Source organism: Macaca fascicularis, chromosome 5 (assembly GCF_037993035.2).
Source record: "Macaca fascicularis isolate 582-1 chromosome 5, T2T-MFA8v1.1".
NCBI classification, from domain to species: domain Eukaryota; kingdom Metazoa; phylum Chordata; class Mammalia; order Primates; family Cercopithecidae; genus Macaca; species Macaca fascicularis.
Genome location: NC_088379.1, coordinates 177,541,942 through 177,567,461, shown reverse-complemented (window position 1 = coordinate 177,567,461; position 25,520 = coordinate 177,541,942). Strand labels below are relative to the sequence as shown.

General features: G+C 37.5%; 1 protein-coding gene across 2 annotated transcripts in view; it reads right to left on the bottom strand.

The window, feature by feature from the left end:
- Window positions 1–25,520, bottom strand: part of GALNTL6 (polypeptide N-acetylgalactosaminyltransferase like 6) — a 1,202,623-nt gene that overhangs the window by 224,254 nt on the left and 952,849 nt on the right. For both annotated transcript variants that reach the window (XM_015451034.4, XM_015451035.4), the window contains one exon: window positions 1,850–2,035. In XM_015451034.4, the coding sequence (XP_015306520.2) occupies window positions 1,850–2,035 (186 nt within the window). The remainder of the gene's footprint in view (window positions 1–1,849; window positions 2,036–25,520) is intronic.

Sequence of the window (25,520 nt, the reverse complement as noted above, 5' to 3'; positions counted from 1 at the left end):
ACCATCAAGGAGTCCCAAGGTGACCCAAAGAGAATGTGTCTGTTAAAGTAACTGTCAACTTTTCCTTCAAATTTCCTTTTCACTCTTATCCAGCTGTACTAGCTTAGGTTGAAAGCAGCATGACTAATTTTTCATCCAAGGCTTGTTCCTACATTTCAATTCCCAGGGATCAAACAAACAGACTTAATGGGAAATTGAAATTCAGGTATAATCCCGAGGTGAAAAATGAGCCAAGAAACTGTGTGGCTCTGCCTGTTTTCTCATTTTGGATGATGTGTCAAGACACTGATAGAGGAAAATAAAAAAAGATAGTGATCCTGAACTTGAATCATTTCTTATCCATCAGGACTACAGGAAATGAAATACTTTAATGAGAAATGTGGGTTGTGGGTTTCTCTTACTCTTTTTTTTTCTGTCTTCTTCTTTTTAGATAGATTCATAGTGAACAATCAGACACTCAATAATTGGCATTTAGGGATTTGCTTTGATTCATAACTAAATTAGGCCTTTTGCTGACTTCCTTGAGTATTCAACACCATATAGGTCAAATTCTGTTTGAGGGAATCTCACTGTTGCTGATGAAGCTCTAAATTGCTGTGTCCTTGGACAAGGTACTTTTAATTAAAGGCTCGGAGGAGTCTCTGACTGCAGGGGCACCGAAACATTCTGGTTGATTAGGATAGCTGGGCAGTCATCTGTGCAGGAGTATGTGGCTGGGCAATGTGGTGGGTGGGTGTTGGGTGTTGGTGGTTTCCTGTTTTAAATCCCATACAGTTTCAATTGATTTTTCCCTCACATCTTTTACTAATGGAGCTTTGCTGGTTCTTGCTGAAAACCTACACAGTAGTCAATAGCAAACTGTTCTTTCTGAGACAGCTATTGTGAAGGCAGTTGCTAGTGACTTTAGTTCCAAGGCCAGGGATATTTTTACAATAAAAGTTGATTTAGCAAAGTCAGAAAGGAGAACACTATGTGTGCACCGAGAACTTTTTAGAAGGAGGGTTTTTTTTTTTTTTCAAACTGACTATTTCTTATCTACAACTGGACTTTATATTTTACTTCGTTTAAAACAAAAGTAATGAAGCTTGAACTGAACCACACGTATGTTTTCTACCTTAAATTACTTTCAGTTCTTTTGTGTATCTAACAGTCCAAGTGTGTTATGACATAATCTTGTTTCCCTCAGCTTAGCCATATTGTGAGCATTAAAGACACAGCTCCTGGACAGCTGCGCTGTATTTGAAGGAATCTATGTAAATACAGGGAACTGTATATTTAGGGCTATAGGATGGTGCCAGAAGTGGAAAGAATAACAGAAAAGAAATGGCATTATAAATCCTAGAAAATGTCAAGGTGCTTACACTTTAACTGTATTCTGGGGATGAATATTTTTCCTTCCTCTTTTCTTAACAATCCTGTAATACTTGTTCAATGTGTGTGTGTGTGTGTGTGTGTGTGTGTGTGTGTGTGTGTGTGTGTGTGTATTTTAATCTTGCTGTAGTTACAGGACTATAAAAGAGTTTTGGGATACATTTTTCTTTTAGTGTTCACCCAGTGAATTTGACAACGCTAAAGGAGGATATCTAAGATAAATGAAATCTTTTTAAAACTGTAAGTTAGCTTGAAGTGGTATTATTTAAAATGCCAATTTTATGGCATTATGTAGAATACTGCCTGAAGCAGTTACCTAGAAAACTGTTTTCAGCAGTGGTAAATATAAAATTCAAGGCTTCTACTGGAAACCTTGTAGAGGGGACCTCCAGCATTTGTTGATTGCAAACTAAATAGAAGCAAACCGCTCACTCCCCCTGAGGCATCCCAGGATGGTGTCGTAGCAACCTGTACTCACTGAGGAGTGGGGGCAGCCAGTTCACATTGACCTCGCAGTGGGAGTCCAGGAACGTCAGGACTTCTCCTCTGGCCATAGATGCCCCCAGGAGACGGGTCCTGATGAGTCCTTCTCTTTTCTTGGTGCGAACAATCCTCACTTTGGAAAATCGGGCCATGTATTCTTCCAATTTATCCTTCAGGTGTTCTAGGAAGGAAGTAGAAAATGCTTAGAAAAAACGCCAAACATTAGTTGCAGCTGAATTATTCATGGTTGTTTGTGCATAGAGAGTATGTGACTGATGAATCCTGGGGTAACATTCTCCTCTCCTTATCTAGATGCGAGATACTAATAAGGTTTTCGCATCCTACAGTTTTCCAAAATGCTTTTTCAACTGCAAATATTGCCCTTTTTTGAACACAAAAGTCACTGACATGCCAGAGGTCTGTTACGCAGTTACTGCTGGTTGACAGCCACAGCGTGTAATCCTAGCCCACACTCCAAAGACGGGCTTCTGCCCTGTGGTCCCTGCTGGGTAAAGTCAGATGAAAATCCTGGAAATGGGCTCTTTCCAACCAAAGAGTTCTTTATAGCAGGCCTTTGCCCAGTATTTTGTGTATTGAAAATAATGCATGTAAAACAACAGGAAAGAAAAATATCTGTCATATCAAGAAGAACCAGATTTTTTCCCCCACAAGTTAATAGCAAACTAGTAAGCAAGTTTAGCATCTTGCTTCTGATTTGAAGTGGAAAGATGACTGACTACAGATGAAATACTATACTGTCGTTTGGAACTTACCTATTAAAGATTTGGAAATATTTCTTAGCGATTTAAATTTGGAAATGTTTCTTGCCTAATTAAAAACAAATAGTGGAAACAAAATCAAATCGGATAATTTATTCACAGAATAAAATATTTCCTACTGTCTCTGACAAAATGCATCAAGCTCTCAGTTCTTACTATGTCAGATAAGAGTATTTGCTGCCTTCCTGGGGTCATGTACTTATATGCTTTATATCCTCTGCTTTCATTCTGCTGTATCTAAGACATTATGAGGGTTTTATTGGAATCTCTGACAGGTATAGTCTAATATTCATTGAAGAAGAATCTTAGTATGCATATGCTGTGTATTTTTCACTTTTCAAATGTTCTCGGCATGTCTGTAATCAAAGGCAATATTACGAAGTCTCTTTGCATGGTCTGTAGCAATAAGGATTCATGTAGGATTTGTGATTCCTTCCTGCTATCCAATGCGACAGATGTCAGAATTACTCTGTATTGGAGTTTCTCTGTGCATAGAGGTTCTTTCTCATTTCTTATTAACTAGTATAGTTTTATAAAATCTTAATTTCCCTTTTTATTGACGGTTCTATGTTTCACATAATGGGTCAATGAAAACAATATTTGGCTTTCTAATTTTCACTGTAAAAGAATACAGATGGGGCCAGGCATGGTGGCTGATACGTGTAATCCCAGAACTTTGGGAGGCAGAGGTGGGAGGATTACCTGATGTCAGGAGTTCAAGACCAGCCTGACCAACATGGTAAAACCCAGTCTTTACTAAAAATTCAAAAATTAGCTGGGCATGGTGGTGGGCACCTGTAATTCCAAATACTTGGGAGACTGAGGCAGGAGAATTGCCTGAATCCGGAAGGCGGAGGTTGCAGTGAGCTGAGATTGTACCGCTGCTCTCCAGCCTGGGCAACAGAGTGAGACTGTGTCTCAAAAAAACCAAAAACAAAAACAAACAAACAAAACAAACAAATACAGATGGAATTTTCCATGAGAGTGTTTTAGCTCAAAATGTGTTCCCCTGTATTTTGTTCTTCATGTAAGTAACAGGGATATGAAGATCAGACTATGAAAAGTAAACTCTTTTTCCAGGGTTGGAATCAGAGTAGGCCTGAGAGGGATGTCTACAATGGTAATACATATGAGTAGGTCATGCAAACTCTTGAAGCCTGAATAGCCTCACCTATAAGACGTAAAGGATTTAGGGGATTGTTTTTTCCTTCTAGAATGTGGTGGACAGTCAAGCTTTGAATTAGGCTTCAGTGAGACTGGTCAGTGTTCATTCAACAAACATTTGTGTATTAAGCCAATAATCGAAGACTAGTAAGTCACTTGTATGTATGAATAAAAACAGCATTTTTATCTGAAGAAATGCCTTTGAATGCTGAGCACAAATGACAAAAAATTTAGAATTTTGTTTTTCCTGGTGAGATTTTGATGATTCATCATCTTGTATCTCTTGCAAATTAAAGGAAGAAGTTTTGGCAAGCCACAGACTATCAAATATGAGTATTTAAGCAGTATTGTGCTCTCTCAACTAAGAGGCAAGTTCTACTGTGTACCTCTTTGCTCCTGCCCCTCTGCTCAGTGCTCCCCAACACAAGGCTTCCCTTCTCCATTGTGTGTAAGCTGCAAAGAAAGATTCTACGAGCTATAAAACACACTGCATGTGTGTAAAACTGCAGCTTTACTCTCTTGTCAAGGGACTAAAGAAGATGCAAGTGACACCACTGCACAATCAAAGGCAATGACTAAGTGATGAGTGATCAATACAAGGACGTCATTATGTGTCAGCATCTTGAAAGGGCCATGTGCTGTCAGGATTTCCCACAGTAACAAATATTTAAGAAAACTTTATAATCTCATTACTGTAATTTATTTAGGTATTGAAATCTTTCTGTATCATCAATTTACAAACAAGTTGCATTCTATATATTTAATTGTAAATCGGTTGTTTGGACCACAGAAGATATTGTCTCATGGAAGTAGTGTCTCAACAGTCATTGGGGACTAAACAGAGATAATATTTGTTAGGCCTACTAAAATATATTTTTCTCCTTCACTATTCATTTGTCATATGTCACACTATGAGGACTACCTCAGCAGTTCAAGATACACTTACGTTTTTCCTCCCTGACACCCAAGGACTAAAGGGGCCTCTCTTGGGATAGAGGAGGAGAAATGAGTAATTTCCTATAGCTCCATTACAGGGAGTTGTTCTAGAATGTTCTAACTCCCCAGGTCTTCCAAAGTGAGAGTCAAAGGGTTAAGTCACCTGAGAGTGGTTGTCCCAACTTTGGATTTAGACTTTTGTATTCTTCGGTTTATAGGAAATTCTCTAGAACTCAGTGAGGGTTGTCTCTACATGTTTTCTATTTTTCTGTACACATTTTCTGATACTGCATATTTTTCCTATATCAAAGCCCATTTTAATTTACTAAAAACATTGTATAGTGTGAATTCACTAAGCATAAGGGGTTTGACCCTTCAATATTGTCCATTAGATGTTTAGATCAGTTCTTCTAGTTTGAACTTTATGGTGATAGTTAGCTTGCTCTGCCTCAGATAATGATCTGGTTGACTGCACTTTGAGGGGTCCTTTCTCTCTTAGTAGTTCATTGTAACATCTAATTACCCATAACTCACAATGAAGGCAGGTATCATCAGTCTAATTAGCAAATTAAACTCTCATACAAGGGATTTACTGAAGATGGTGGAGATGGCTTTAAATTAAAAACATTTTACCTTTCTTTGGTATGAACAGGGTTTAGATTCATTTCTTTTTTTTTTTTTTAGTTATTTGAAAACTTTTATTATGGAGAATTTTGAACATACATAAAATTAGATACTATTACTCTTATTTTTAAAAATATCCTTCATCCAGCCCCAACAGCCATTAACCCATGGTTAGTTGCGCCCCATCTATGTGCTAATTCACTCCCCCCATTTCTCCTATTTTGAAGCAAATGTCAGACAAAAGACCATATTTTAGTCAAGGGTTCTCTGGAGAGGGTTTAGATTCATTTCTAAAATGTTATTAACATGATTTTAAACATAATATGCTATTATTTTAATTCAAGTATTGCATTTTTGAAGGTCACTTTTGAACTTCCTTAATTTTAAATAATACCAAGGAAATTTACGGGTTTTATTTATAAGCCAGGCAGATCTGCCTAATGACTTTGAGACATTTGCAAAACTGTTTGTAATTTTTTTGATCCATGGTCCAGACAACCAGTGAATAAATTATTGTTAAAATCCACTGAATGCAAGTAAATCCCGATGACATGGAAAAATGAATACAACTTCAAAAATAGCAGTTTTTGCCAGGGCTTATTGTGTCACTGTGAGGCAATAATGAGATAAAAAGTTGTATTCCAACGAAATTTTGACGTCATGTTACTGTGAATACCAAATTTAGCAGTTTCATAGAATGTATTTTCCTCTTTTTTTTCCAGAGATTTCACTTACGTGCCATACATTTATATGGAGACTAACCACTCATTAGTGAATTTAGTGTTTAGGGAAGCAACTAAACACCAAAAATATTAACCTTCAGCAATTTGCATAGTAAAACGAGTCAAAGACATGAGTCCTAGTCCTGTTGCTGACTGGCTGCGTGACTTGGATAAGTCATTTCATACCATATGACCTAATTTTCCTCAGCTATAAGATGAAGGATGTGTGATTGGCTCATCACAATTATTCCTTCTAGTTTCTAATTCTATAATTTCCCTTGTGATATTTTACTTACTGAGTAGACCCAGTCCTCTCAAATCCTTAGTTTTTCCTTTTAAAAGCATCCCAGTCGTTGGTATTTTGGTATTTTCTTTTGACTATGTCTCACTTTGGAAAGAGACAAATCAAAATAAAGTGAACTTGTATCACAGGGTTAGTCAAAAAACAAACTCCAGAGCATTTTCTTTGGTCACTATGGGATCCATCTGATCTTGTACAGTTCACTGTCTATGAGACTGCCACTAATGTCAGAATAATGACTTTGAAGCACTGTTAGTTCATCAAAGATTTAAATCTGTTCAATAAGTTATGCTTATTATGTCAGAAAAATGCAGTCACAGTTTAGAAAGCTTTGAGGGATTGTTCCCAAGGGGGCTGACAAGTGAGTGACCATCAGTATTAGAGAGCCTGGCCAGGACATTGCTAAGTGGAAGACTCACTAAAGGTCATGCCAACAGCTGCCCCAGGCTCAGCAGTTGGTATGGAGGCCCAGCCACTTGTTGCTTAGTTCTTTCTGTTTCCTTTGAATTTCCTAATTTACATCTGAAGGGGAGAGCAAGAGGGGCCAGGAAACACTATTGATCTGGAGATACGGATTTCTGTGTTTAAGTACACACCTATGGTGATGACATTTCTTTGATGTTTATACTTTGGTGTTGGCTGATTGCCATAAGATCATGTAGAATATGTGCTAGTTATTATGGGTAATACTTAGCTATGAGTTCTGAAATGTAATGAATTATAAATACACAGAAACAAACATATCTAAAATTTGCTGGTTAATCCTTACACAACAAGAATATACTATTAAGTGCAACTCTTATTCTGGGTATTTTGAGGTTTTTACCAGAGTGATAGGAATACTTTACAACTAGAGAATATAAGATATTCTTCAATTTTTTAATCTACTTGGCATATGTCATGTATATATTTTGACAGCAAGTGGAAATGCAAAGGATAACTGTCTACTTAGCAGGCCTATAAAGACATTTTCTATATTCTTTACACAGAAGAAACATACATATTTTAAGTCTCTAGTTAAATTCCAGAAAATTGTCAGTCTTTTCGTGTCCTAGTAGAACACACTAAATAAGTCCCTTTTGATAGCATTTGACTATAGGCATTTCACAATTATCTCTGGAGCACAAAAAAGTCCATCTAAGAAAGGAACAGAATTATTGAAACCATGTTTAATTGCTTCTAGTATGATCTCAGCTGGTTCTATTACTGGATGTCTTATTTCTATTCTTCTAATATGCAAAGCATCGTAAGTTATTTGGGAAATAGCTGGGAAAAACTTAAATAAATAGATAAAATATGTTTTTGCTTATATAAAAAGAAGAAAAGATAGAATTAGAATGTCACCCTTTTGCAACTCCTAATGAATTAATGGATCAACCCATTATAGGCTGCTGACATCACACAAGGAGTGACAATCACTTATTATGTGTTTCTCAATAGGAAGACACATCACCACCTATGAAGTATTCTTGTCAAATGCATTGAATCTGAATTTAATCATTTCTTTAGATAAGTGGTCCCCAACGTTTTTGGCACCAGGGGCCAGTTACATGGAAGGCATTTTTCCATGGGGGCTGGGGAGGGATGGTTTCAGGATGAGACTATTTCACCTCAGATCACCAGGCATTAGATTCTCATAAGGAACACGCAACCTAGATCCTTCACATGTGCAGTTCACAATAGAGTTCGGCTCCTACAAGAACCTAATGCCACTGCTGATCTGACAGGAGGCAGAGCTCAGGTGGTAATGCTTACTCACCTGCTGCTCACCTCCTGCTGTGGCCAGGTTCCTAACAGGCCACACATGGGTACTGGTCTGCTGCCTGGGGCTTAGGGACCCCAGCTTTAGGTCTAACTGTTCTCAGAACAGTCCTAGGATCGGCCTGTTTATTCTTGTTGCCCAATAACGAGATGCTGATGAACTGGGAAAGAGAAGAGTTTATTCCTGTAACTGGGTACAATCAGTACCAGGCCTAGAAAATATTGACAGACCAACTCAAAATTACAAAGTTTTTCAGAGCTTATATACTATCTGAGCTATGTGTCTACATGTTAGTGTGCATTTGTCTAGAAACATAAGTGATGAATTTCTTCTAATCTATAACTAAGGTCTGAATTTTGAAGACCTTCCTCTGGAGCTTCAGTAAATTTACTTAATCTAGATGGTTCTAGGTGCTGGGGGTGATTACCCTTTTTTCCTTTCTTTTTTTTTTTTTTTTTTTGAGATGGAGTCTCACTCTGTTGTGTAGTGGTGTGATCTCAGCTCACTGTAGCCTCCACCTCCCAGGTTCGAGTGATTCTCCTGCCTCAGCCTCCCGAGTAGCTGGGCCTACAACCATGCACCACCATGCCTGGCTAATTTTATTTTATTTTATTTTTAGTAGAGATGGGGTTTCACCGTGTTGGCCAGGCTGGTCTCAAACTCCTGACCTCATGTGATACACTCACCTCAGCCTCCCAAAGTGCTGGGATTACAGGTGTGAGCCACTGCATCCGGCCCCCTTATCTTGTCTCCTGTTAAATCATGGAAGTTTGGGGAGTTCCTTCAGACTCTCAATACAATTTGTGAAGGTCTGGGGAGTTTCTTCAGACCCCCAGTAAAAACTTGTTTAATCCTAAACAGTCTGGTTAAGAATGCTTTTAATATCTTGTGCTTCAAAGCCCAAGAAAGGCCTAGGCAAAACTCTTGGTGGGCTTTTGTTACATTCCAGCCTTTGTATAAAAGCACTGGCTCTTTCAGCTTTAATATTTAACTTAACCACTTAGCTAGTGTTGACCACTAGCTAGTGTTAACCACTTAGCTAGTGTTGAAACTGTTGTTCAGCTTAGCTAAACTGAACTGTTGTTCAGTTTAGCTAGTGTTGAAACTGCCTGTTCAGCTGTTAGTGATACTTGGTCTGCCACATAACTATAGATTTATGGCATATAAAGGGATCGGTGAATATATTAAATGACATAGCAGAAATACAATTGGCAAAATCCAAATGATGGGAAATTCCTCAGGACCAAGGGCTTGATTTTTTTCAATAAATAAATTATAAGGAAAAAAAGAAGTGGAAAGGGAATCCTAAATATTAAGAGACACTTAAGAAACATGGCAACCAATTCAGTGGGGAAATATATTTGCTGTTTATTAAGTGGAAATGGATCATCATGAAGGTCATCATCCTTATCATCATATTGAGTAGGCTGAGGAGAAGGAAAAAGAAGAGGAGTTGCTCTTGCTGTCTCACGGGTGGCAGAGACAGAAGAAAATCCATGCATAATAGGACTTGCATAGTTCAAACCCCTGTTGTTCAAGGGGCAACTGTATAGACTTTCAGGATAACTTTGAATGTATAATAGTTCTGGAGAGAATATTAGAAACAGAAGAAACAAAACACCAAGTCTTAATCTAGAACACAGCGCCTCTTTATTCACCATGGCATGGCCCCTTACGGAGTAGTAAACAGCCCCTGACCTAGTGCCCTGTGTGCCTTGTGGAAAGCTTTTTCCCAGGTTTAGGATTGTGCATGGGTGTGTTCTTCTTTCTATGAAAGGCTCATATGTCAAAGGTTATGGGGCAATACCTTATACATAAGGCCCCCAAAATGAAAAAAAGATTATTAGTGCCACCATGCATAAAGAAGTTAAGACATTTTTCAGAAAAAAGACAATGTGTAAGAGGTAGGGGGAGAGAGAGAGCTATAGTTGAAAGATTTATTTGTTTTGTCATCTTATGTATTCATAGAGCATGCACTCTTAGAATGCATTTGGGAAGAGGCAAATAATAGATTATTTTGCACAAAATATTTTGGCAGTTTGGTAATAGGCTAAACACCACCTATACAAAAAATGTAGCACATCGGCAATGAAGCTTTTATTTCAGCTAATTAATTACAAATTTGATTTGCACATTCATTACTTCATTATTTCAATTTTGAAAAGGTAATAATGCATACTCAATTAGAAAGGAAATATTTGAATTTTATTTTTCCCTTTCCATGGTATTTTCTTAAGAACTATTTAAGAACTGGTTTTGTCTGATGTTTCAATTATATATTTTTTCTTAAGCATTTTATATTTTTCAAAAATAGTTGTAATTAAAGGTCTTCGAAGATTAAATGAAAATGAAGTAACCTGAGTAGAATTTGTAGTTTATAATTGTTCTGTTTACATGAATCTAAAATAAGAACTTTGTATTTTCTCCAAATCAGGGAATATAGAATTAACTATAATTCCAAATTATTTTATCTATATCTTTTTTTTCTGATGAGATAACTTTTTCCTCAAAGAAAAAGAAAGATGTAGACGGAAAATGGTTAAAACTCAGAGGTCTGTCTATGAAATACTGTTGCTGCTTTGAACTTACCATAATCAATCCATTTTCATAACAATGGAAATGTCTCTGATTTTTAATCATTCTGTACTTTTATTACATTTAAACATTCTATGCATTGCAGAAGAATAGGCTATATAGATTACAAACTTTATTTGTGCAAAGTGCCTGATAATTCAGTTCAAATGCCCGAATGTAAATATCTTACCATCAGCATTACACAAAGTCGGTGGTTCAGTATTACACTACTTGACCCTAAAAATATTTAAGAATTTTGCCAAAGATACTATTAAGGCTTTACTTAGTAAATGTTACAAAGTAGTTTAATTCTAGGAAAATATACCACATAATGTAGTCTTTTAGAGAAAAAAACTCTATACAGATAACATTTGAATCATCAATGTTGACATAGGAGAACGAATCTCTAACTTCTTTTAAATCACTTCTTCATTTCACCCGTTCAGGTTTTCTTTGTTTTGTTGTTTAAAAATTGTGGTAAAATACATGTAATATAAAATTTGCTTTCTTAATGATTTTTAAGTGTTCAGTAGTGTTAAGCATATTCACATTGTTGTGCAATTATCCTCCATAACATTTTCATCTTACAAAACTAAAACCATTACAACAACTCCCTATACCCCTCTGCCCCCATCTTCAGGCAATCATCATTGTACCTTCTGCTTTTATAAGTTTGCCTACTCCAGATGACTCATATCTGTGGTATCATACAGTTTGTCTTTATGTGATTGGCTTACTTGTCTCAGTGCAGTGTCCTCAAGGTTCATCCATGTTGTAGTATGTGTCAGAATTATCTTTCTTTTAAGGTGGAATGAATATTCCATTGTATTTGTATACCACATGTTGTTTATCCATTCATCAGTTGTTGGGCATTTTGGTTGCTTTCACTTTTTGGCTATTGTGGATAATGCTGCTACGAACATGGGTGTACAAATGCCTCTTCAAGAGATTGCTTTCGGTTGTTGTTGTTTTGGCATATACACAGAAGTGGAATAGCTGGATCAAATGGTAATTCTATTGTTAATTCTTTGAGGAACTACCATACTATTTTTCATAGTGACTGCACCATTTTACATTCCCAGCAACAGTACACAAGGGTGTCTACTCAGTTTTAACATCCTTTTGACTCTTTTTGTAAAGTGTGTATCTAGATAAATTTTGGTTGAATGTGGAGGAAATTTCCAGCAAAAATTTTCAGAACTATCTACTACAAAAATTTCCCCAAAACAACTCTTCCCAATCTACTAAATACCAAATATTCTATACAGAAAGAAAAGTCTGAGTACCGACAGTGACAAATGCTTTCAATATAGAACATAGTAGCTATCAGAATAAGCAAATAGCATGCATAGATATCAAAGTGTCGGGATCAAAATTATTAACAAGAAAAACCCCCTGAACTTGTAATTTTTCCCCCCAATGCAGTATACATTAAAGAAGAATAGCTTGTTTGAAAAATTCCTAGCTTCCAGTCTGAATCCATGTGATTATAGAGTACTTAACATCAGACTTGCATATGTGTGTGCCACTTCTTCTCTGCATGCATCTTCTCTTCTCATTTTCGCTGTGTGGTCTGCTCTTTGCATCTAGTAACTATTGAGATCTCTGCCCACTCTTAGCCTTCCTTTCATGATCAATCATATCAGATATCAGGGAGCTGAATAACATTCAGCTTAATTATCTTAGCTAATCCCCCATATTTATCAATGTATCTATTAAACATCTTATCTTCTTCCCATTCTTCTAAGAAAATTCACTTCTTATCTTTCAGTAGTCCTTTTAATCTTTAAGTCTGTCAGAAATGAACATTTTACAAGATTGTTTGTCTTGAGATATGAAGAAACTACTTTAAAAATTAGTTTAACAAAGAAAAATGATCAAAATAACCAGTGTATTTATGCTTTTCCTCTTTAAAGCCTTTTAGAGGCAAAATCCCATTTATAAATTTCACAAATCTCCAACTACTTCACCACGTTCTTATTGTATTTTGCCAAATATCAGGTTATATAGCTTTTAAACTGTTTTACTATTAACTGCTGGTTAATTTTACCTGTAGAAGCATATTCATAGCTTGGATAAGTAACATTTTGGGAGATGATTTGACTTAATGATTTAGTATTAGTCTGTTCTTTCCTTGCTATAAAGAAGTACTGGAGACTGGGTAATTTATAAAGAAAAGAGGTTTAATTGGCTTACAGTTCCATAGGCTATACAAGAGGTATGGCTAAGGAAGCCTCAGGAAACTTACAATCACAGCAGAAGGTGAAGCAGGTGCGCACACATCGCGTGACCAGAGTAGAGCAAGAGAGAGAGAGTGAGGTGGAAGGTGCTACACACTTTTAAACAACCAGATCTTGTGAGATCTCACTATCATGAGAACAGCACCAAGGCATGGTGCTAAACCATTCATGAAAAATCCACCTCTAAGATTCTATCACCTCTCACCAGGCCCCACCTCCAACATTGGGGATTACAATTTGACATGAGATTTGGGTGGGGACCCAGAGCCAAACCATATCCATGATCATCTCTAAAAACTGGGACTAAAAGTAATTTTATCCCATAAAAATAATCGTTTTCTGTTACTTGTTTTTCTAAGACAAAACCAGAATGAGGAATGAGAACTATGGACCTAAACAATTATAAGTTAATATGAGCCACATCAAGGAGGCTATTAGTAAGGGGAAGTCACAGGCCCCCAGTAAAACCCAACGCTGCATGTGTAAATCAGCAAGCTGCATAGAACCCACCTCTGAACTTAAGGGACTTACAAATACATTTGGAGCTTTGGAGCTGTTTTTAGAAAATTCCAAAGTAATTAAAAAAATCAAAACCAGGATTTCTGAGAAAGGGAAAAATTTATCTTTAGCTAGTAAAGAAAAGTATATAATTCAGGAGAGACAAAAAAAAACAAGCAAAAATGGCCAGGTGTGGTGGCTCACGTCTGTAATCTCAGCACGTTGGGAGGTCGAGGCCGGAGGATCACCTGAGGTCAGGAGTTGGAGATTTACCTGGCCAACTTGGCGAAACCCTGTCTCTACTAAAAACACAAAAATTAGCAGGGCCTGGTGGTGTGTGCCTGTAGTTCCAGCTACTCAGGAGGCTAAGACATGAGAATCTGAACCCGGCAGGCGGAGGTTGCAGTGAGCTGAGATCGTGTCACTTAGCCTGGGCGACAGGGCGAGACCCTGTCTCAAAAAAAAAAAAAAAAAAAAAAAACCAAACCAAAAAATAGTCCGGGCGTGGTGGCTCACACCTGTAACCCTAGCACTTTGGGAGGATGAGGTGGGCAGATGGCCTGAGCTTAGGAGTTACAGACCAGCCTGAGCAACACGATGAAACCCCGTCTCTACTAAAACACAAAAAATTAGCCTGCCATAGCAGCATTCGCCTAGACCCAGCTACTGGGCAGACTGAGGCAGGATAATTGCTTGAACCAGGGAGGCGGAGGTTGCAGTGAGACAACCTGCGGGACAGAGCGAGACTCTGCTTCCAAAAAACAAACAAACAAAACAAAACAAAACAAAAAACCAAAACCAAAATGAAAAACTCTTAGGTGCCATGTAGCAGCACAGATACCATACGGGAGCAATAAAATCTCTTCTCTGCTTTTCCTGAAAGTACTTTCACTTCTGTGTTGCTTTCCAGTTTAAAAGTATCTGACTCATGCATGCTAATGGCTATGTTATTTTTCTTCAGTTTTTTTCAGAAGAATTTACCCAAATAATGGGAGAGGACACTACATGGGTTGAGTGATAGGGTCTCCAATCTCAAAATAATGTGTGTTAGTGATTTAATAATGTCACCAATAACTGCAAACAAGAACAGCTGTAAAGACCTGTGGGATTTGGCCTGACTTCACAATAAATAAAGACAAATTGGAAAAGAATTCCTTTAAACAGTTACTGTGAGAAAAACGCTATGACAAAATTTCAATTTAGATGAGACCAGAACTAAATTAAATATCTGGGAATTGGTCCTATTCCCAAGGCTACGGAAACTCCCAGTTCTTAACAATATTCTTGTACTGCAATACAGAAGGAAGTATGCAGGAAATGGGCTGTCTGCCCTTGTTGATAAAATTGACCTGCTAAAGATGTGTTCTCTCAAGGCATTGCCCCATTTCTTGACAATGCTATTAAATAATGAAAAGGAAAAGAACCATGTAAGAATTATCTTGGTTTAAAATTTATGAAAGAAAGTATTAAGAGGACCAAAAATGTGTCTTAGATTCTTGGATGAAAAGAACCAACAGCATAAGCAGCAAAATATGACAAAGTAACATATGGACCTAATAATAAATGTGTCTATATTTGTTGAGTGCTTATGATATTGTCAGACATGATTCTTGGATACATTTATGTATTAACTTATTTAATCCTCATTTTATAGGTGACGAAAATTATTCTTACTTACAGATGAGGAAAATTAAGCTCAGAAAGTTTAAGAAATTTGCCTAAGACCACACAGCAAAACAGTGCCTGGAATCTTGTAAGTAGTCAATAAACGCCAGTGACTATGTGTCAGGAGAAAACAAACAAAACAAAACAAAACCAACAAACCGGAACCCAAATGTATTCATCGGGAATTTTCTAAGTAGAAAGAGACTTAATACAGGGAATTGGGTGCTTATAAAATATATAATTATTATAGAAGATGTAGAAAATATAGGAAATTGGAAAGAAGGGGACAAATCACTGAGTTTTAGCACTCAAAATCAATCACTGTTCAATCACTGTTTATATTTTCCTGTTTTGTGTAGGTTTATATTCAAAATATACTTGTTCTTTTAAACCTAACATTGAAATTTTCCATGGTATTATATATTTTATATAAAATAATACATATTATTTTAAATATGTCTAAATTTTCCTTATTGTTTAAGATTTAGATTGTTTACATGCACAAAGCATTGATATTATAAATTATATACAATTTATACTTTTGTGAATAATGTTTTCTGAATCTGTAATTTTCTTTAGGAGATACTCCTGGAGGTAAAAGTAGTGCATCATAGGGTATGAGCCTATGTAGATTTATCTATAGTCAATAATAATTTAATCACACATTTAAAAATAACTAAGAGAGTGTAATTGGATTGTTTGTAACACAAAGGATAAATGCTTGAGGGGATGGATACTCCATTTTCTATGTGATTATTACACATTGCATGCCTGTATCAAAAAACATCTTGTGTACCCTGTAAATATATACACCTACTATGTAACCACAAAAATTAAAAATAAATTACTTTTAAAAAGAAGAGACTGAAAACTTTGTCTTCATTTGCTATGGAAGTCAGAAAACTTGCAGTAGCCAAGGGGATGTTCAAGGCCATAAAATGCGGCTCTTTTTTGAAAGAGAGCTGAGGTCACCAGTCGCACCACCAAATTGCCAAACCATAAGCCCATAAGCTCCTCTCTTCATATGCTCTCCCTTTTTTCTTGTTAAAATGAATTAGTTATCCCTGCACCCACACAAGGCAACCCTCTCTATTTCTGTACAGGATCTCATCCTTTCTTGTTTGCTCAAGAACATGGCTCCTATAGGTGTCCCATCTCTTCCCTGCATCCTCATTTTTGGTATTTCTACTGAGTCATTCCATCTTCAAATAAAAGTGTTGCAATCTCTCTCTCTTAGAAAGTAAACCTTCTTTGATCTCCACCTTTCTCCAGCTTCTGTCTCATTTACTTACTCCATTTTGCAGAGGGATTTTGTGAAGGAGTTTTCTAAACTTGCAGTCTCTACTTCAGCTTCTCTCATTGTCTCTTAAACTCATTTCTCTTTTTCATTCATTCAAGATGTTCTTGGTGATCAGTCCAAATAGCATTCCTCTGGATGATCATTTGCCTTTGGAAATGGCAGGAATTTGTTTCAGATTATTCCAAGAAATAGCTCTCTTTAGACTCAGAGAGGGAGGTGATAAGAACATAGAACGCAGAGGTAGAGTAGGGAAGGACAAAAGCAGTTATTACCAAGGAAATGATTTTGAAGTTCATTGAAAGAGAAAAGAAAATGAGTTCTGAGACGTACAGGTCTAATTGTGAGCACAGTGTACTTTTGTGATCACCTGCAGGGTTGATGCTAAGATTCATACTTTGTCCATGTATCTAGGAAGGCTGAGGTCATGAGGCAAGATAAAGATCCTGGAAAAAGTCTGAAGTGGTGAAAGCCCTTGCTTGAGTAATTGAAAGCTAAACTGGAAAAAGCATTATGAAATATAATTTGGCCCTCTTCTCCAGGGAATGGAGAAAATGATCTAATAGGTCTTTTTCATCTCTGCTTTTTGTGACCTCTGGCTGTTAACAGCACTCTTCCCCGTCATGTCAAAATGAATTGCCTATTTACTACTGAACTCTAGATAACGATTTCTCTCCCTAGGTAAGACAACAAACTAGTATGCACTTCATTTCAACTTAATCAATGTCTAAGGAGTCATTTTTCAACGGGTAATATTATTTCCAGGACATTTTGCTTATTTGCTGAGTAATGGTTCCCTTTCACTGTCAAGCCAGAGAGCTCCCCCAAATTTTAGAAGGAATTCCCAAAAGAGTGTAAAATGTATTTGCAAAATGGAAGGCAAAATGAAGTAATATGGCCTTTAAATTGCCAATAACCTCCACGGCAGGGTTGTTTATTAGTACTGGAATCTGCTTAGGCTGTTTTTTTCCCATGACAATAAACACTGAAAAACAATGATGCAGGATGACTGCATTTCTATTCTACAGTATTGCATAAATTTCCTTTTCTTGGGCAGGCAGAAGGAATAGAAGTCATTATTTAAATTTTTTTACCAAGTAATAAATAAATGGCGTTCTTCAGAGAATACATACACACACATGCATATATATACACACACGCGCGTATATATATATACACACACACACACGCATACATATATGTATATATCACTTCTGTCGCTAAGAATAAGTGAAAGTTGGCTAATTTGTGATTTACAAAAATATAGATCATTGTTGCCTGTGCAAGCTTGATTAAATGAGGCAATAAATCATATGTCTAAAACATGCCAAGCATCTGCCAAGGCAAAAGTTGGCTCAGAAAGTGACGAGTACAGAATTGTGGAGCAGTAAGAGTTTTATAGTCTGTCACTGGCATGACAAGTAATGATAAAGGGCAGCATTATGTCTCCTCTACTGATAGTCCAGCAACAAATTTTCCATTGTAATTCTTTTGTTTGGCCCTCTTTATCTTCATTTAAATGGACTGCATCTCCTTGAGCTGCAGCAAAGATATATATTTTCCCTGCTAATGTGTTTCCCATGGTCCCGGGATGCTTTCCATACTTGATAAAGTTCACCTATGGAAAAGACTGTAATGAGTCGGCGTGCTGCAATGGAGATAGACATGATGTTGATTTTTCCACTCTCTTCGGACAGACAAGCCCTGCATTGCTAGTGTTCTACCAAGGCTACTCTCCCAGGAAGGATTTGTTATAACTTTATAAAGATCATTCAGCCTGTAAATTCTGACTGATTCTCAAAACTTGTGCTAGACCAAATCCCTATTATTGAGTCTGAGACTACTTTTTGTACCACCATGATTAAGATAAGAATAAACGAATTCACATTAAAAGTGATTAAAACATTAGTTAATAGAACTGAAACCAAGCAAAGTCAATACTAGAAATGCAATGCTTCTCTTTGAATATCCCGTGAACAAAAAAAATGTAATACAAATGTGGTACAAAGAAGTACTATTGGAAATATTGGGTGCAGTCCTCAGAGTCTTGTAGGTTGTAGTTTAAGCGGGGATATAGTAAGTTTTCACATGGGGCGATAATGTCTCCAAATAGGGCTCCTTTATTTTAGGGGATTGAGACAGATGACATACAAATTCTGAGATGGAAGATCTTGGAACTTTAATTAGAGACATACAAAATTCTGAAAGGGAAGATCCTGGAACTTGAATTAGAGGAATAATATTTATACAGATAAAGAGGGAGGAGGGGAAGGTGTAGTCTAGGGAATGAGGAATAAAAAGGCATGGAACAATCAATTCTGAGATGGTTCTTTATTATGGAGACACAATTAAAAACTAAACAACTGACCAAACACTCAGCCAAGCAATAAAAACAACAATCCCTGCTTGGGTAGCCTCTTCAAAAAAAAAAAAAAAAAAGCTAAACTATGCAGTCGTGCGAATCATGAATCCAGAGGAAACCAAAATGCTAAAACAAGCCCTGATCTCTCATCTCATCTTTCTTCCTTTAGTGACTATAATATTTAAATGCTTTCATTTTCCTTTTTGGAAGATAAGCAATACATTCACAGGTAAAATATTTAACATGAAAGTATATATTGAGAAATCTCACCCCATACTTCTAGGACTTCATTTTTCCTCATGTTTTTACTAGTTTCGAATCTATATTTATTTAATCAATACTTTTGGCATATAGAATTATATGTATGTATATATGAATAAACACACAAATGTAGTATACACATATGTGTATATATATAGATATATGCATATATATGTGTGTATATGTAACTAATTTTACTGTAGTTTTTAAACATTAAGGGGATTTCTTTGGAAAATCTAGCGATACATTATACTATTGGCCATAAACATACTCTTCATTTATTTGTGCTCATTTTGTATTAAGAAATGTTTTCTGTTTTCACTTCATGGTTCTAGTGAATTCTCAGGAAATGTGACTTAAAACTGTCACTAGAAGCATCTTCAAATGTCTCAAATGGTTCTGATATTATAAAGTTATCCTGGGCAAGTTGCCCACATGGAAAAGCCAAACCAGTCCATGGCACCTGGAACTTATGCCCTCTAGGCAGTGGGATCCTTAGACTAACAATCGCATGGACAGGAGCTTGTTATACTTTCTAACAAAAATGAGCTCTCAGTAGAATGCCAAGACTTGGCATCAGCAGAGCAGAATCCAACATGCCTTTTTACTTTCTTTTGTTGGGCTGTTTTCTCTGACAATGAGTTTCAAATAATTTTTAGTTTCTCAATTAGAAATTAACTTTTTTTTCTTTTCCTAGACAAGGAACACAGGCTTAGTTAAACTGGTTAAAGCAAAAAGGGGCATTTCATAGAACCCAAAAGTAGGAAGCAGAGCTGCTTTGCTCTAAAATTTATCCTCATTTTTTAGATTAGGAAATTAGGAACAATAGAGGGTAAGCCACAGACCCTTTCTTCTCCACTTCTCACTCTTCCCACCCTCCCGTTCAGAGGACATAACTCACAACTCCTCTTAAAGCATTTTCTAAGGAAACCACTCAGATTCTTCCACATTCCGTTATCTTTTTCAACCAGGAAAGGAGGATCCTTTGCTACTTTCAGGTGATTACATTAAAGTTATAAACCAAACTAATCCAAACCAAATCACTCATGCACCCAGCTGTGTATCCCCATCTACCTCCACCACTGTTGTTTATCAATGTACTGGTTGTTCTATCTTTTGAATGGAGGATATTGGGGACTGAGTTATTTCAAAATTTACTCAGGTAACTCATCTTAAAACTTTGTTTCCTTGACTTCAGTAACAGTTACTTTCATACACTGCAGTCACCTATTCTCAGACCCACATCTTGTGTCTTGCCCTCACCCTAAACTGTCCATTATGCAGAAACAATAGTGCTAGTGTCTGAATCTCAGACCACAGTTTTCTATCATTGACTTCCTTCTGTTCCTTTACCTTATGATGTCATTACATTGTTTTCTGCATTTTCTTCCAATCCAGCATTTTCTCTGGATGTCTGTTCCATCTCTATCCAGCATGAATTCTGTGGTTCCGTATCTGGACCAGTATTGAGGATCTCCTTGACCCCTCATTCTCTCTGCACACTTCATCTCTAGATCATAGCTACTGTGTGCTTTGCTATTCCTAAGACGAGGTGGAAGAACTGACGCTTTTTTTTTTTTTTTGAGATGGAGTCTCACTCTGTTGCCCAGGCTGGAGTGCAGTGGTATGATCTTGGCTCACTGCAACCTCTGCCTCCCAGGTCCCCATTCAAGCAATTCTCCTGCCTCAGTCTCCTGAGTAGCTGGGATTACAGGCGCACACCACCATGCCCAGTAATTTTTTTTGTATTTTTAGTAGAGACGCAGTTTCACCATGTTGGCCAGGCTGATCTTGAACTCCTGACCCCGTGATCCACCTGCCTCAGCCTCCCAAAGTGCTGGGACTACAGGCATGAGAACGGATGCTTGTATTAGTCAGCTGGGACTGCCATGACAAAATACCACAGACTGGGTGCTTAAACAACAGACATTTATTTCTCGTAGTTATGTAAAATGGAGTCTAAGATCAAGGCACCATAGGGTAAGTTTCTGGTGAGGTCCTTCTTTCTGGCTCACAGGTGGCAGCCTTCTGTCTGTGTCCTTAAATGTTCTTTCCTCTGTGTGTGTGTATGGGCAGAGAGACAAAAATTTCTGGGACACCTGTGGGATTAAGGGTCTGCCTGTATGACCTCATTCAACACCCTAGTTACATTCTTAATGCCCCAGTCTCCAAGTACAGTCACACTGGGGTTAGGCCTTTAGCGTATGACTTTGGGGAAATACAATTCACTCCATAAGAATGCTGAAGAAAATATATTTGTGAACATGGGACCACAATAAATAGATAACCTTTCAGCCTTAGCTGGGCCCTCAGAACCAAAAGCTCTTTCTGCAGACGCCCTGGATGAATAACCTACACCTGTCTCCAGGCTTCTGTTCAATCAACTATCTTCATTCTACCAATCGAAGCTTTTGACTCATAGTTTTTATTGGAGGTTTAAAAACTATTTCAGATTCTCACAGAATCTGAGCTCCTTGAGGTCAGGGACCATGTCTTGTTCATTTTTATTTCCATAGCATAGTGCTTGGTGTATGTGCTCTTATGATACATATTGGTTTTTGTCCATGGTTCCTGGCTCATAACTCCCATAGCCTTAGTTAGAGTCTTTTGTTATAATGTTTGGTGTGTTAGGCCTTAGGAAACAGAATCTTTCTCTTGTCCTCTTTTTACCTGACCCAAGGCAGGACTCTAATCTTCCCCCACCTTTCTGATTGTGGTTCTAAAGTACTTCCCAGGAAGGGTCTTGCCCTATATCCTGGGGGAAGGAATACTGATGTCATGAAGCTTCCATAAAAACCCAAGAGGACTGGATCCCAAAAGCTTTTGGATAGCTAAAGATGTGGAGGTCCCTGGAAGGTGACACACCCCAGGAGGGCACGGAAGTTCTACACCCCTTCCCTCACACCTTGCCCTGCACATCTCTTCATCTGTATCTTTTGCAAAATCCTTTATAACAGGGGTGTCCAATTTTTTGGCTTCTCTGTGTCACATTGGACGAAGAATTATCTTGGGCCACACATAAAATACACTAACACAAATGATAGATGATGAGCTAAAAAATAATTACAAAAAAATCTCATAATGTTTTAAGAAAGCTTATGAATTTGTGTTGGGTCATATTCAAAGTTGTCCTGAGCCACATGTGGGCCACAGATTGGACAAGCTTGCTTTATAACAAACCACTAAATAAACGTTTCCCTGAGTTCTGTGAGTTGCTCCAGAAAATTAATTGAACCCAAAGAGGGGGTCATGGGAACCCCACTTGAAGCCGATCAGTCAGAAGTTCCAGAGGCCTAGACCTGTGACTACTGTCTGGGAGATGGGGCACAGTCTTGAGGACTGAGCATCTACCTGTGGGATCTGACATTATCACCAGGTAGACAGGTTCGGAATTGAATTGAAGGACATCTAGCTGGCATCTACCACTTGGTGTGTGGGGAAAACCACACCCCACATTTTGTCCCAGATGTCTTCTATATTGATGACTGTTGTGGTGTGAGGGCAGAGGAAAAACATGGTTTCAGATCATTTTTTTTCAATACAGTATATCTTAGGCATTCAATAAATATTGAATGAATGAATTTTCCTTTTCCCTATCCACAAAATGGTTTTCATCTATACTCACACTTATCCAGTCCTAGAGGAGGTATTGTTCTGCCTTACAAGACCAGCCTATCTGTATCCTGAACACCATCTCTTGTTGGCTTCTCTGTAACCTTGTTCCATTAGTTATCATCTCTTATGTATTCAAGTTCTCTCCTTGTATGTATGTATGTATGTATCTATCTATCTATCTGTCTATCATCTATCTATCTATTTTTTAGAGATAGGATTTTGCTCCAGCTTAAGCTAGAGTGCAGTGGCATGACCATGGCTCACTGCAACATGCAGCTTTAAACTCCTGGGCTCAAGTGGTCCTCCTGCTTCAGTCTTCCAGGTAGCTAGGACTACAGGTGTGTGCCACCCAAACCAGCTAATTTTTTTTTTTTTTTTTTGTAGAGACAGAGGCTCACTGTATTGCCCAGGCTGGTCTCAAATTCCTGGGCTCAAGTGATCTTTCCACCTCAACCTAACAAAGTGTTGGGATTACAGGCATGAGCCACCATGCCCAGCCTGCTCTTTCTCTTTAGCTATAAACATTTTCACGTCTCCTCTACACCAGAAAAACTAATAAAAATATTTCTTTGAAATATGGACTTTTCTGTATTTAATAACAAAATATACTTTCTATTGTCTCTAAAATTATTGAAAATATGATCTTTATTCCTTAATGTACTGTGATCTGGCTTCCACCTTTGCTTCTGTTTTGAAATTGCTATTGCAGTGACCTCCACTATCAATGCAAACACACATTCTAAAATGTGTCTCACCAAACATACCACTTCTGAAACTTTGTGCTTGGCTTTTATGATTCTGTGATTCTATAACAGGCTCCTCTTCTACTCCTCATCTGTAAATGCTGTTGTTCCCCAGAGACCCTCCGATGGTCTGCTCCTCACTGATCCTCCTGGTGATTTCAACCCCCTATGGACTGAAGACTCCCAAGACTTCCTCTAGTAACTTTGGGCTTTGTATTCCATCTCATTGCCTGTGTGAAGCAGAGACACAAATAGTGGGAACTTTTGCTTTAAGGCACAAGACCAAATGGCTACTAGTTTTGGGATGGTCTTTTCCAGCCTTCCTCAAAGCTTTTGCATTTTGGGCCTGATAAGCATATATTATGGGGGCTGTTGTGAATGTTTAGTGACATCACTAAGCTTTATTCTCTAGGTGTCAGTATCTCCAGACATTGCCTAATGATGGCTGCAGGGCAAAAGTGCCCCTGATTAAGAAACCCTGATCTGTCTGAAACTGGCATTTCTAAGAACAATAAGAAAAAGAGGAACAATTAGTTAATTGTAGTATTGTGAGTTTCCAGAAATGAGCCCAAATTTCAAAATAATGTGATCTTGTTTTGAACGAGATCATTATGGTTTGAAATCTGTACTTCTCCCCACTCTGACCACCCTCATTAACTTTGTTACTTGGTAGGGCAATTTGGCAGCATTTCCTGGAATTTTATATTTCCCCTGCTTGTTTTGTTATTTACTTTCCCTGGAAAATAGATTGAATGGCAGTAGCAGTGGTGGGCAGCCTTAACTGCAGCCTAGAATAGAAAGTCCTTGTGGAGGGAGAGGTGGGGATTACTGACAGCTAACTGATCCTGAAGAAAGGAAAATAAAACTTTTCACGGGAACAATTCAAACTGTATCTAGTTCACTTTGTAATACATTACTGAAACTTGACATGGCTTGGTCTCCTTAAGCACATAAATTTTAATTTATCTGATGTGAAAATAGAAATTACATCGATAAAATTTTGAACCTTTATCACTTTTCATTTATACTCTTTTTAGTTTAAATGTGCACTTTTACATCTTCTCCATACCAATAGATTATGCGCATCTTCCAAGAATATGCCCCTCCGGAATACAAAAAGACCTCTCTCTACCTGCTTTGAAGTTTGTTTCTTGGTGAAGCAGTCATTGAGAGTAGGGACTTGGCCGTGACAGTTTTGGAAAGAAGTGATGTCTTCAGAGTGAAAACCTGGGCACGTCTAGACAGAGTTCGCTGGTTTAGTCTGAGTAGACCAAACCAAAACAAAACAAAATGCAAAACAAAAACTAAAAATTTTAGCCAAACACTTATAGTGAAGAATCTTTTAAATTAGATGCAAGAAAATCCCTTCTCTTCCATGACAAGACACCTAAGTAGATTAACCAAGTCCCTAAAATAGGAAGGATAAAAAATACTGCATTCACTACCCTACAAAGTGAGTCATGATAATTATATTCCACTTGAAACTTGACTAAAACTTACATTTTGCAAACTACTTCACAGAATGATGTAGGTACAGCCAAAGGGGACCTATTCACTTTTAAGCAATAATTTGAGCTTCCCAGTTGTAAAAGATTTATGTTTTCTGAAGTTTCTTAAAGCAGTTCAGTTGCTGTGACTGGCAGCCAGTCAGCTGATTAGAACGAATTGGAGTTCTTTTTTTTTTTTCTTCGTTAGTGTCTCTCGTAGCCCTATTTTGGAGTCATTGCCTTTTTCTTCCTAGAAAATTCAAGGCACATAATTTCCACTTTCCATTCATCTATGAAACCGTTAACCAGGAAATAGTGGAACTGAGGTTTCCCTTAAATGATTCTGACATTCTTCCGGAGCAAGACCATTGATTACCTTTAATCTTAATGGATTGGAACTAATTTCTGAAGACCTAAAGTTTCAACTGGAAAGGAAATAAATTATAAGAAACACCAACAAAAACTCACATACAGAAAACATAAGCCCCAGAGGGTAAAAGTCATGCCTTAACTAAACAGATGATCAGTGATGATTAATGCCTTCTGCATAAGACTTTACAATAAATTTCTCTCTGGAAAACTACTTAGACATTCTTTTCATGTAGTGTCGCGTGAATTTAATCTTAAAAAGACATC